At 50.7% G+C, this 13422-nt stretch overlaps 1 protein-coding gene across 1 annotated transcript; it reads right to left on the bottom strand.

Moving 5' to 3' along the window:
* Positions 1–4262: 4262 nt before the first annotated feature.
* IL22RA1 (interleukin 22 receptor subunit alpha 1) lies at positions 4263–11210 on the bottom strand. The gene is made up of 7 exons (XM_066204544.1): positions 11168–11210; positions 8848–8980; positions 8286–8458; positions 7382–7566; positions 6819–6954; positions 6506–6627; positions 4263–5806 (listed from the first exon to the last, which is right to left on the bottom strand). Exons 1-7 carry the CDS (start codon positions 11208–11210, stop codon positions 4862–4864), a joined length of 1737 nt encoding a protein of 578 aa, XP_066060641.1. The 3' UTR covers positions 4263–4861.
* Positions 11211–13422: the final 2212 nt, after the last annotated feature.

The following is a 13422-nucleotide window of genomic DNA, read 5'->3' as shown; positions in this document are numbered from 1 at the left end:
TCATCCTGGGCATCAGAGCCTTGTCTCCCTGCTCATGAATAATTACTGAGACAGACTCATTTTTACTAAATAACGGCTTTTATTTTTCCCTGAATTAATTTCATTGTTTTATAATCACTGTTAAAACCTACACTTCTCAATTCAAATGCAGATTATTTCCTAAACATGCCAGTAAAACAGAGCAGATTCTGGTGAGGAAACACGAGGCAAACCAGGATTTTCATCCTAACAACACTGGGAAAACAATCATTAAAGCAGATACAATCACAAAGCGTAATCTACTTCTTCAGTGCAAGTCGAGCAAAGCTGCCACACAAAACAACCGATGCTGCTCTGAGGATCCTACAAAATCTTACAGTAAACAGCAGTTTATTTGCAGATAAACCAAACTCACCCGGTGAAGGCTGCAGGGAGAGCCCCTGTCCCCAGGCAGGGCTCGGGACAAAGGAGCTTTTCCTTCTCCCCGCTGATGACAGCGAGGATGACTCTCCCCAAAAGAATGTTCCCCATGTTGGAGTGCCCATCCTGCAGTCAAATATAGCCCCTGCCAGGCCCTCCCCGGACAATGGGGATGGCCCGGCTCACTGCAGTGCCAACCCAGCACCTCCCACATCTGCCAGATGATCTCCAAAATTCCTTGTGCTCTGCTCCTCTAGGATAGAAGCTCACAAAGCATCTAAACTGAATTGCGAGTATTTTAACCCTGGCCAGGAATGTCCCTTGGGGTAACCTTGCCATTGCTGCCTGACAGAGTGACATCATTTGCTTTGACATCTCTTCAGTCAATGGCAAATCCTGGCAGTGTCCGATTACACCAGGAGCTCCAGCAGCTCCCAGGTTTTGGTGGGCTCTGAGGGTTTTATTTCCTTTTCCCAGCAAACAAAGGCTTGGTGCCTCAGGGCAGGTGAGCTTTGTGTATCCAGCAGCCCGTGGTGGTGTCTGAGAGTTTGGGGCAGGGTCAGAGAACAGAGATTGCTGATTTCCCATTTATTTGAGGTGGTCTTGCAGTTCCAACATTCGGAACTGCAACGTGAGGAGCAGGTGATGTTTCCTGTGGTGTCAGAAGGTCCTGTGGGAACGAATTCCACCATCAAATCTAGTGCAGTAGCAGTAGGAGCCATTCCTAGGAACCTTGTTTGCTTCACCATCCAAACAAAGAAGAAACCCAGCAGGACCAGCACCAGAACTGCCAGGACTTCCAGCTGTGAACTTCATTTAGTGGCTGTTTGTGACATTCCTAAGAAAGCAATGAAGGAAGGGCTGGGATGGCATGTCTGAAGCACTTTGGTGTGAGCTGAGCTGTCAGAGGGAAGGGAAACTTCTCTTTTCATTGATTTTGAATCCATGGCCACTTGAGGGCTTCCCTGAATTTCATATTATGAGAAGTAATGTGTAATTATCACCTATTCTGCTTAAAATTAATAATTTCATTCATTTTGTCACATCAACCCTCCGTTATAGAAGTTCTTTTATGTAGAGGAGCAGGCACTGTTCTCTGTGAGCAGGACCCAGGGACGGGCAGGAGCTGTGTCAGGAGAGGGTTGGGATGGAGATCAGGGCGAGGCTCTTCCCGCAGAGGGTGCTGGCACTGCCCAGGCTCCCCAGGGAATGGGCATGGCCCCGAGGCTGCCAGAGCTCCAGGAGCCTTTGGACAGCGCTCCAGGGATGCCCAGGGGGGATTGTTGGGGGGTCTGGGCAGGGCCAGGGGTTGAACTTGATGATCCCTGTGATCCCTTCCAGTCTCCAGAATCTGGAGCTTTCCTTTTGTCCCCGGTATAAGATTTTCCTCAGAGAACTTGTTAAAAGCTCACCAGTGATTTTTCCCGGTGTTCAAACCCCCTCCAGTGCCAGAAGAAAGGAACAAGCAGGGAAGGAGAAGGGGATCCTTGCCTTGCAGAGTGTCCATCCCTGGGCAAGGATCCCTGCTGAACTTCCAGCGGGGCTGCTCAGGGTGTGTGCAATGCCAGCTCCCAGATTTAGCTGGGAAGACAAAGAGCGATGTTTGCTCTAGGGTTACAGCTGCCACCTGCTCCTCGGGTGTCCCTGTGACAACTGAGCTGCAGCGCTCACCTGTCACTGCTGTGACATCTGCTGGGGACACACGCTCCCTGGGGCAAGGCACCTCCAGCTTTTACTGTCCAGAGCCGTCAGAGCTGGTCCCTGCAGCAGCCAGGGTGACTGCCGGAGGAGAGCTTTGTCAGGCACAGATGGCTTGCATGGGAAGACCTTTGGAACAATGTTGAAATCCTGCTGTTTATCTGGAGATGTTCCTGCACAGAAGGAGATGGACACAGGGAGGTCCTGGAGCAGCTGTTTGACACAAGTGGATCCGTTTGGTTGTGAGCAGAGGAAAGCAGTGAGGTCAGCAGAGATGACGTCTTCCTTGCTCCAATAAAACTCAACAGCACCAACATTTCTCTCCAAGCTTTTCCGAAGAGGAAAATTATCTACATGTTAAATTTAGGAAGTGAGTCACAAGACAAGAGTCAATCTCCCTCTGCTCAGAAGATCCAGGCCTCAAAGATCAATATTGACTAAGGCATGACGAAAGCAGGAAGCTGAGGATGTTGCAGTCAGCCCCTCCGTAGGACAGGGCTCTCCTGGCATCACAGCTGCTGCGAGGGCGGAACAGACAGGATGGGATGGGGCTGGAATCATTCCTGCCTTTTGTTCAGTCGGGGGTAATGCAGCCCTGAAGATATTTAAGGGCCTGAAGGAGAGGTGGATGTCCCAGCTCGGGGACACTTTGCATCTTTAGGCACCTGTGTGCATCCTAAAAATCCATTCCCAGGTTTCCCCCAGTTCCCATCTGCCCTCCAGCAGGAGGACACACGTATTACAGTCCGGCCATGATCAGAGCCTCTGGCAGGGGTTCTGCAGAGGGATTTGGAAAGGCTTTCAAAATAGACAATAACATAATTTTATATAATTTTAGCAGCAGATTCAAATGCTCTCCCCCATCCCTTCCACACATCCCTGCCCAACCTCATCCTGTGCTGGGGGTTGTGTTTTACAGCACAATCCAAAATGTTGACATTGTGGCATTTGATTATCCCCTGGGTAGCATCACAGGGAATGTTGTTGATACAAGATATGCAGCCCACAGGCAACTCTGAATAAGGTCATTGGCATCACTGGCTTTAAATGCCTCTCCAAGGGGGTTTAGTGGAAAAAAAGTGTTCCCCTGGGGTCTCCCTGTCCTTGGGAACAGCTCCAGGAGCTGCAGCATTTCTCTCTGTGTTGTTTTTCGGGGCACAGGAGTACAGAGAGCAGATCAAAGGACATTCCACAAACCCTTTAGGGAGAGAATGGTATGGAGGGAACTCCCTGGAAATGTCCTGCTGGTCACTGCCCAAGCCACGCACCTATTTCAGTCTTTGATACCCTGACACTTCTTGGCCACACTTGGAATTTTGACCTTTTGCCCTCTCAGGGCTGCGGTCCTTCGTCAGTTGTTGGTGCTGGAGCTCAGAGCTGAACCTTGGCCTGTAAAGTTTCTGAGACTATTCCTTTAATCCTGGGTTGAAGCATCAAAAATCTCCACTTCATGAGCCTTATTTGCAAAATCACCCCAAAGCAAGTGGAATTTAGCCTTAACTTCAGCTTTCCTGGGCTGAGAAAACCCCCACGTGCACTTGGAGTGGGAAGAGAATTTTACCTCTGGTCAGCATTGGTCTCTTTGAGTAAACACTTCCCCATACCAGTCAAACCTTGCTTATTCCTGTAAATGCTTTCACTTCTCTAAAACTGATATCCTCAGACACATTTTTTCACCCCAGCAGTGGAAATGAACAGGTTGAACTGTGCCTTCCTCTGAATGAAAAATAATCACCTCCTCTGGCCCCTGAATTAGAATTTAGCTTGCTTTTGGTGGAGCTCCACGTGCTTTAAGGATTTTGACTCCCCAAAAATGGTCATGGCAGCTCTGGAGGACGTGGCAGGACCACGGAGCAGGTTCCTCATGGGCAGTGAGGGGTGGGAGGAAGAGCTGCAGACCTCCCTGCTCTCCTTTGTGCATTACTGAATGCATGGATCGGGATAAACTGAGATTGAGGGCTGAACTGGGAGGGCTGCAAATCCTCACATCCCCTCCTGCCTGGAATGTGATCCCAGGGGCTTCATCCCTGGGGACCTCGGGGGAGGAAGAGAATGTGTGACTGCTGCAGAGAAAGAAAGGAGCAGCAGCTGAGAAATCTCAGAACTGGGCCAAGGCTGCATTAATCTGCTGCAGAGATGAAAAAGGCTTTATCTTTGTACAGGTATTAAAAAAGGCTTTATCTTTGTACAAGTATTAAAAACCACAGGGACATATTGCACAGAATTGTTGCATCAGGAGCTTTCAAGGACTCCTTTAAAGGCAAAGTCCATTCCAGGGAGGTGGAACGCTCTTTTCCAAGTCATTTATCCAAGAGTAGAACACCAATAACTATTTACTTCATTGACTGTACCGTGGTGCATTAAATACTTCTAGGTTTGCATACCTGAATTTCTTCAAAGGGAGGGTGCATCCCAGCCCTCGATTTTGGTGTTGGTAAAGAGCAGACACAGTTTGCTGTGAATTTTGCTAAATTTTCAGTAAACCGAATCTGGCATTGGAAACTGAATCTTAACTGATCTTTTAAAGTAATCCAATTCATAATAAATTTGAGAATATGCGGGAAATAAAGACCTGCTGGTCAAGTGCAGAGGTACAGTATTGCAGTGTAACAAGGGGTAATTCTATGAAAAAAGGCACCAAACTCCACGATGGAACAGTGACAGCCCTGAGCTGTGTCAGTACAGCCAGGATCAGCTGTGGGTTTGCATTGCTTCTGTTTCATGCAAGACAACATAATCTGGACTTTAATACCACGAAGTGACGCTAATAAACTCCTGTGCTATCCTCCTCATCCCACTGCACTTTCAAGTCCAAATCTTTGAAGAGCATGGTGAGAGGAGTGCCCGTGTCCCCGCTGCCCGGGGCCACGCTCAGTTCCGTGCAGCCCAGCTCCTGCGCTGCTGGGAACATTTCGAGCTGCACTTTGTGTGCGGGATGTGGGGATGACTCTGGCAGCATCCACCGCTCCCCGTGGGTCTCTCCGGGACAGTCGTTCCCGGTGTGGAGCGACAGGAGCAGCGCTGTGGACAGAGGAGCCAGCAGCTCCTCCTCTGGCTCCCAGTCTGGGGCGGCCTTCCCTGCGGGCAGCAGCGGCGGCAGCTCTGCCTGTTGTCTGTAGCATCCTCCCTGCTCCACCAAAGCCAGGGACAGCTGGGATACACACTCGGCCTTCTGCAGCCCCTCACTGTGCAGCAGCCGCCTCTGCCCGGGGCTCCCCTGGAGCACCACCGACTCCAGCCTGTCCCTGCTCTTCCATGTGGCCACCTTTGGCTGCTGCTCTCTGTAATCCCAGAGGCTACAGCTCTTTCCCAGCGCCTGGCTTTGGAGTTTTCCATCCACGGAACGATCTGGGGAAGCTTCCTTCAGCCTTTGGTCGGGCTGTGAGCCGCGCTCGGCGTGGTCTGTGCCCCCCACACACATCCCGTAGGTGAGGGGCAGGCCGCCCGTGGCCGTCTGCGGAGCGTAGGAGCTCGGAGCCGAGATTTCCACCTGGGATGGCCGAGGGGGCAGCTGGAATGTTGGGACATCTGCCTGCTGCTGGTAGGCACAGAAAGGCCGTGGTGGCTCCAGGCTCCAGTCTAAATGTTGGCTCATCTGGGCCAGCTGCACTTCAGGGATGAAAAGGGAAGGTTTGGATAAGCTGAGGGGCTTTATGATGTGCTCCACTGTCAGCGTGAGGGGCTGGAACGATGAAATCCCTCTGAAGTCCTGGTGGAGGAGATAAAAAAGCACGAGTTACTAACAAGAAGCTGTGACCTTGAAGGTTTGCTTTAGTTACTCTAACATTTCCTTTGGAGAAGTGTCGGTAAAAGCCGGTAACAGCCACCAGGGATCTGCTCTACTGACAAAACAACTCTGTTTTGGTCACCCTAATGACCATTCACAGGAATACAGACATTTCTCATTGTGTTTCAACCGAGCAGCCTTGAAACACGAGGAAGAAAATCTCCTGCTTTTGCAAGATTTGGCCTAAGCCCTGCAGGGTGGGAATAGCATGAAAATCCTGGAGCTCATCAGCATGAAAACCCAATAGTTGCTGTGGGAGATGAGGGATAGGTGACAATCCCAGGGTTTCAGGGGGAACTGGGGATTTAGGAGGGGCTCAGTTTGGGTTCTGACCAAGTTCATTAACCCTTTCAATGAAGGAGGGTGGGTTTAGGTTGGAAATTGGGGTGAAATGCTTTCCTCAGAGGGTGCTCAGGCCCTGGCACAGCAGCTGTGGCTGCCCCTGGGTCCCTGCCAGGTCCAAGGCCAGGCTGGACATCGGGGCCTGGAGCCACCTGGGGCAGTGGCAGGTGTGGACCCCATAGCAGGGCATGGACTAAATGATCCCTCATGTCCTTCCAGCCCCAGGCAGGATGATTCTGTGATTTCCAGGCTGAGCTGCAGTGGCTGCAGGGCACTCACCAAGGCCCTGGGCTGGGCACTGCGCTGCTTGATGTATTTGTAGATCACGTAAGCGCTGGCAGCACAAACCAGCCCGGCACAGAAGGCCAGGGCCACCAAACAGTACAGAACCCACGTCTTGTCTGGGGAAAGAACAAGTGGAAAAGGAGCTGGATTAGAAAAATGTCACAATTAGCTGGGTGGTGTCACAGGTTTAGTCTCACAGGAACGAATTTTTAAAGTATTAAAATGTTCCGAGCTGAAAATCAGTGCATTTTGTGTGTCCAATATCCCAGCTGGGCTTTTCAGCTTCCAGCAGAGTTAACAGCCTCACCTGCCAGTGTTTTCACCCAAAACACTTGAGGTTTGCTTCTCTTCTGCAGCAGGCAGATATAAACTGTCCCGTTGTATTCAGTGTCTGGGTCCAAGTTGGAAACTTCAAATTCTTTGCTGTGCTCATTCTTTGTCCACTGTTGAAAAGAAAAGTCAAATCTGTACTTGGGGAGGATTAAATTTTCTTCAATTCAGACTACAAAATTCAGCATGAAGTATTATTTACTAATGAGGTCTTAGGGGGCTCTAAATATTATGTATGTATGTATGTAATTCTGGTTTTTTTCTGAATCATATTTACATGATTTTGTTTTCTATTGTTTCTCTATTTAGTTTTGCATTTCAGTTGCTTAAGACTTGGACTACTTAAGGAATTTCTAGCCACCAATGCTTTTACTTTTTGCTACTTATACAATACTATTGGAAAGTCCTTTTTTCCCCCAGAATTTAAGAAGAAATCTTAAAGTTCCTGTTGTCAAGACTTCCCCTTGCACATCAGAAATCCTTCTCCAGCTCATGTGGAATGGGATTTCTAGCATCCCAGTGCCCGAGGCTGTGCTTTACCTGCTGGTGTGTCCTCTGGTTGAATAGAGTCAGGTGATAATCCACAGCCCCAAATTTGCTGTAAATGTCCTCCACGGTGAGCTGCTGGTCATCCTCACCCCGCAGGGGGGTCAGGGGGGGCCGGATCAGGAACTTTATGGAGCGAACATGGGGAATGTGGTCTACTTGTGGTGCCCCTATAACGGCTGGGAAAGGCAGGACAGGCAGGGTCAGCTGTGTTCTTATCATCTGACACCTAAACACACCCCAGACTCACTGAAATTGTTGTTTCTGTTCATTCAGGAAGGTGTCTGAGCTGTCTGAGCACGGCAGAAGTCAGGCCACTGGAGACAGAAGTGGTTTTGGGGATCTGTATCTCTACAGTGTTTGTCCCCAGGAATTCCCATCCCAGACTTTTCCATGTTCCCTGTCCCTGTGCAGGTTATCCTCCTTCACGTGTGTGTGAGGGGTGAATCTTCACAACCATTGGCTGCTGATGCCACCTGGAATTATTCTTGGTGATTTTTCAGTGGGGAGATTTTGGCCACAGAGCTGGTAAGGCCCCAAAGGCTGCGTTGGGCCTGCAGTAGGGCTCACTTTGGGGCTGGGACACGAAGTATCCAGTGGAATGGATGCCTATCCCAATGTTACCATTCCACAACTCCTGGGACTCGCTGTCCTCAGGTTACCCGTCATATCCCTTACTCATTTCTTCACTCCTCTCACCAGCAGCTCTCCCTTCCATCACACCTGGCTTTTCCTTTCTCCTCTGATCCCACTGTAGGGCGGGATCTCAGCTGAGACCCTGCCCATTTCTCATTTACCTCCTTGCCCAAAACACCAGCCCTCCACAAGCCTGAAATGTGGGGAGAAGCTGCCCTGGAGGTGGCAGGAGGGAGGCTTTGGTGGCTGCAGTGGTACCTACTCTCTTTGCGGGGCTCGAACCTCTCGGAGCGCACCCAGCCGGGGGAGCAGCCCCTGGCCCTCACCCGCCCGTAGAAATGCTCCGTGAAGTTCTCTGTCTCCCGGCTCAGGTTGCAGAAGAGCTGGGTGATGCTCTGGCACTCACGCTTGGTGAGCCAGGATTTCTCTCCATACCTGAGGGCAAAACAAGGGTTTGGGTTGGTTTGGTTGGACAGGGCTGGAGGAAAATGGAACAGAGAGAGAAGGAAGTTGCTGAAAGCAAGAGCAGCTTGGTAATGGAGCAGAGCAACCCAGGATGTAAAAAAACCCAAAACAACAAAAAATCCCTGACACTTTCACACTCCCTCTTTTATTTTCCTCAGGAAAAGAAACATTTTTTTCCTATCACAGCACCACTTAAATGAGCATCATCTCCCACTTTGAGTAATCCTGTCCTTTCTTGAGTTCTCCTCTGAGCAGAACCATAATGCAGACAGGAGAAACAGCAAAAACAGCTTTTCTCTCCTGGCCCTTCTCTCTCTGAGACCTCTGAGAACAGCCCAAGAGAAGCAAACTTCACATACTGTTTGTACTGGACATCAAACACAGTGCCAGGGGGAATATCTGCCTCCGTTTCCCACGTCAGGATGTTCTCAAAGTTGGTGGAAGAAAATGCTGCACGTTTCAGACATGATGGTCTCTCTGTAGTCACAATGCCTGAAGGAGCAGAGAAACTGGTGTTAAAAAGGCAATTTCTGACATCTCAGCCCTCAGATGAAAATGGATCCTGTGGTATTTTGCTAAAGCTGGGTTGAAAAGAGGGAGCTGGAGCAGAACAAGACTTCAAGCTGTGTTCACATCACACTCTTGCAGACAACTGACTCATCCCAAAGAAATGTAAGTCAGGAATTTATACAGAGAAGCCTCAAGTCAGAAAGAGAATCCCTGAATTTCTAGTTGGGTTTCTTTAAGAGATGTTCAGTGGGTGGCAAAATAAGACCAATAACCTGTTTTCAAGCCCTGAATCACGTCTCTGCTTTCTGCCCCTGCTCAAGGAAGTGACACACAGAGCTCAGTGTCACCTCCCTGAAGATGCGGCTCCGTTCTCCTCTCGTGCTCCGTGTTTTATGGGATGGAAACTTCCTGTACGGAGCGACACCCGAGGTCTGGACTCTGGCCTGGGTGTGCCGGGGTGACAGCAAACAACTCAGGCAGCTCCCTGTTTTCTGAGCTGCTCCTCTTCCCTGGGGAGGGCAGCCTGCCTTTGGGGGCAGGAATGTCACCCGCCCCTGCCAACGTGTCCCTGGACTGCAGGATCCCACCAGACCCTCCTGCAGCAAACTGGCTCTGAGGTGCTGCAGAAAAGTCCTCGGGGATTTTGTCTCTCTCTTATCACCAGCAAACACAGCACAACATTTTCCCAGGGCTGATCCAGAAGAGTTTCCAGCTTCAGGATTTATAAACTCTGAATTGAAATTACAGGCAGACCCTCAAAGGTGCATCGTTTATACATTATTCAGCTCTTGGTTTGTGGCACTGAACACCTGGGGCATGTGAGGGCTTCAGCCTGCAGTGAGCAGTGAGACCCCTGGTGAAAAAGTGGGGTGAGCAAACTGAAATAGCACAGCTGGGCAAACTGAGCACTGGGATGGGAGAGACTTGTACGAGATCACGTGGAACAGAGACCAAATCCCACCTGGATCCTCGCTCCAAGCTTCCCCCCCATGGACCAGGACTGAGTGTGAGCAGTCCAGACTCCCTGGCTGGATGGAGCAGGGTTGGGCAGAAAGGCACAGGTCCCCTCCAGGCTTGTGTGTGGCATTTGGGCAGGGGAGTGGGGCAGAAACGAGCTGCTGGCTGCTCCAGATTTTGTCCTGACTTCATCTGCAGCTCCACATTTGCCTCCGCTCGTTCCAGGCTCAGCAGGAGGCAGCAGCGTGGGTGTGGAGGAGTGGGATTCCCTGTCTGAGCATCCTGAAAACTGAGTCACAGACACCTCAGTCTTATCGGGAGTAGGAAATCTCTGTCTTCCCACATTTATCCATGCTGGAACACTGCTATGCAAAGCAGCAAAACACAAGCACAGTCAAGTGTGGGCAGGGGAAAACCAGGATGTTTCACGGTGTGACAGTCCCTTGGGCTGAGGAGTTTCAGGGGTAAGATCCCAGCCAGGAGCAGATGAATGACAAGGCTGAAAAGCTGGTGTCTGGCAAGAGCAAGTTTATCCTTCATTCACCCAGCAGTGAGCCTGGCACATCTGGAGTAGGATTAAATGGCTTTTAGAGGGTAGATCTAGATTAGATATCAGGGGAAAATTGTTCCCTGGGAGGGTGGGCAGGCCCTGGCACGGGGTGCCCAGAGGAGCTGTGGCTGCTCCATCTCTGGAGGTGTCCAAGGCCAGTCTGGACAGGGCTTGGAGTGACCTGGGACAGTGGAAGGTGTCCCTGCCCATGGCAGGGGTGGGATGAGATGAGCTTTAAGTCCCTTCCAGCCCAGCCACTCTATGAAGACTCCCTCATTTTAAGGTTACATTATTTGTTTGTACACCTTTTAAAATCAGGACTGTTCTTGAATTCATTTGTGCCTTTGCTGAAGACACGAGGAGACCGATCCAAAGCCCCCTGATACCAAGGAATGTCCTTCCCTCCTGTAGGATTGGGTTTGTAGCACAGTGACAAACCCTTGGAAGTGGAGGAATCTCCTTTCCTCTCCCTACCGATCCCTCAAGTGCCAAGCATGCCAGCCACACATGGGAGTTACTACAGGGAGAGATCCACACAGCAGAGAACTCAGACAACAGCTCATTCTTCAGGTGATAATTCAGCAAACAGGATTGAAGTCCAGACCCCGGGATCCAACAGAAACACCACAACCAGTGACAGCAGAGGAGAGCTCAGGACTTACCAACCACTGAAACTCCAGCCAGGACGATCAGAAATGGCTGCATGAATAACTCTGCAGGCTGGGCTGCCAGAGCGGGCTCTTGCTCATGTGCAGGTGAATCACCTTTGAGGGGAGCTGAATTCTTTCTTGCCAGGCCAGGTTGGATTTGTTGCTCAGTAACAGAGCAGAGCTCCTGTCCTGCCTTCCCTGGCGCTGAGCTCACGGCTGCCGGGCGCCCTGCGCATGTGTGACGCAGGGAGAGTGACAGCAGGAGCACCTCTCCCTTCCAGTGCACACCTGACTGTACAAAGGTGCACGAGGCAGAGCCTGAGAAAATCTCCAGCTCCTGAAAAAGAGCCAAATACCTTTTTGCTGAGAGCTTCCTGCCTGAAAGCCCTCCCTGAGGTTCCTGGGGTTTGAGGTTTGATTTTCTGGTCGAGTAACTTGAGGTTGTTACAACTCTAGCCATTGGAACCTAGCGCTGTGCACCTGGTTGGTTGAACACCCGCTGCAAGCAATGCACCTCTTGCCTTAAAAATACTTCTGAGGACTTTCTTAAAATGGGAGTCAGCCAGAGCGCTGGGTTTTCTGCTCCTCTGCTGTTCCTACTGACCTTGGATGGGAAGCAAAGGATCAGCACAAGCCCTGCTGCAGCCTGGGCTGAGCAGGAGCCCCTCAGCTCTGCCCTGACCCTGCACCACCAGGTTCTCTCACCTGATGTGGGAAGGAGGTATGAGAGTGGTGGCCTTTCCACAGGGGGAGCCCCGGCTCTCCCAGAGCTTTTTGCAGAGGCCACTGTACACCTACAATGTTTATTTTTGTGGCTGTTTACAGTGTAAAGTTCTGTTACCGAATCCACGTGATAGGAACTGGGAGTTTGTATGGACAGCAAGGAAGTGGCCCAGTCCCTTTTCCATAATGTGTTCCGTTTTTAGGGTGTTGTTCAGTGTTCAAAAAACAAACCCTGCGTGCTTCCGAAGCTGAGCGTTGATTTCACTGCTCTATCCTTGTGGCCAAACATGTGGTAGAATTCACAAACCCCTTCTGCTTCCCTCCTCATCCGTGGGTTTCCTGTTCCTGATGCTGTTTCTGCTCCCTGCCCTGCCCGGGTGTGTGAGGGCTCTGTGCTTCCAACCCTGCCATGGTGCATCACCGGCACTTTGTCACTCTCAGCTCACCTGGACAAAGGCAGAGGCCTCGGTTAGTTAAAGCAGACACACCTATCCAGCAGTGTCTAATTAAGCACAACTGTTTGTTAGGGTGTTTCCTGAACAGCCTGCTCCAAGTATTTCTATTTTTTCCCTTCCCTCACGCTCCTGCTGTGTGATGGGGCAGAGCTGAGGGACCTCGGTGTGCCCCTGAGCCTTCAGTGCTGAGAACAGAACTTCAACCTCTGCCCTTTTTTCTAGCAAGGTGCCACCTTTTGACTCACCCAGGAAACTCCTCTCTGGATCTTTGGGGACCTGAAGATGTCCAAAACTCGACTTTCAAGTTTAAAATCCGGGTTTTATCTTCCAAACTCTCTCAAACTTTTGATTTCCTCTCAGTGTGCGGGGACTGCAGCAAAGCTGGTGAGTGCTGGGCATGAACCCTCCGTGTGTGGATGTGGCCCCTGGGGACAGGGTGAGTTCACAGTTGGATTCCATGACCTCCAAGGTCTTTTCCTAAGGAAATGATTCCCTGATGCTGTGATAAGACCTGCGCCAGTTGTTCTGGGAGAGGGAGCACTGTGCTCTGGCCATGAGCGACCCTTCTGCACAGCAAAACTGCTCTCAAGCCCTGCTGAAAGAAAACGAGGAGTTGGATGCTGCCACCACCTGTCCAGCTCCCCTGGCCTGCAGCCTGGCCCTCGGTTCCCTGGACAAGACAAGAGCTGAGCCCAGGCTCTGTTTGCAGAGCTGGGACATGTCAAAATCATCTTGTAGAGGTTACACAACTTCGGTGCTTCCTGTAAGTCAAAGCCTGGGGGGTTTTCCTTGATTGCACAAGAAATCGGGCGGTGATTGTATTTGGATCATCTGCGTCTTTCCAAATGAACGGGAGGGATGACAACGCAGGATGTACCGAAGGACGCTTTGCCGAGGACAAAGGAGTACTCCAGCTGCTGAATCCTTTCCCCCACCTCCCCTTTCGACTTTAATCCAGGACTTTAATTTGTATCTCTTGCTGCAAAGCAGTTCCCAGTCCCTCCTACCACCCCTTGCTTCTTTTTTCCCCGATTCTCGAAAGATTTCAGCTCCATGAACACCCTCCCCTCATCTGAGCCCCGTCCCTGA

This window comes from Chamaea fasciata, unplaced genomic scaffold (assembly GCF_029207755.1).
Source record: "Chamaea fasciata isolate MVZ Bird 193981 ecotype frontalis unplaced genomic scaffold, bChaFas1.0.hap1 SCAF_26, whole genome shotgun sequence".
In the NCBI taxonomy this organism is placed as follows: Eukaryota; Metazoa; Chordata; class Aves; order Passeriformes; family Sylviidae; genus Chamaea; species Chamaea fasciata.
Note: the sequence above shows the minus strand (reverse complement) of the source record. Positions and strands in the feature narration are given on the sequence as shown.

Excerpts from the sequence above, each read along its gene's own strand:
- IL22RA1 (XM_066204544.1), bottom strand. The coding sequence starts at position 11,210 with ATGCAGCCATTTCTGATCGTCCTGGCTGGAGTTTCAGTGGTTG. Across the intron at positions 8,459-8,847 it reads TTTGATGTCCAGTACAAACA|GTATGGAGAGAAATCCTGGC; the intron begins GTATGTGAAGTT and ends TTTTGCCCTCAG. Across the intron at positions 7,567-8,285 it reads GTTCGAGCCCCGCAAAGAGA|CCGTTATAGGGGCACCACAA; the intron begins GTAGGTACCACT and ends TGCCTTTCCCAG.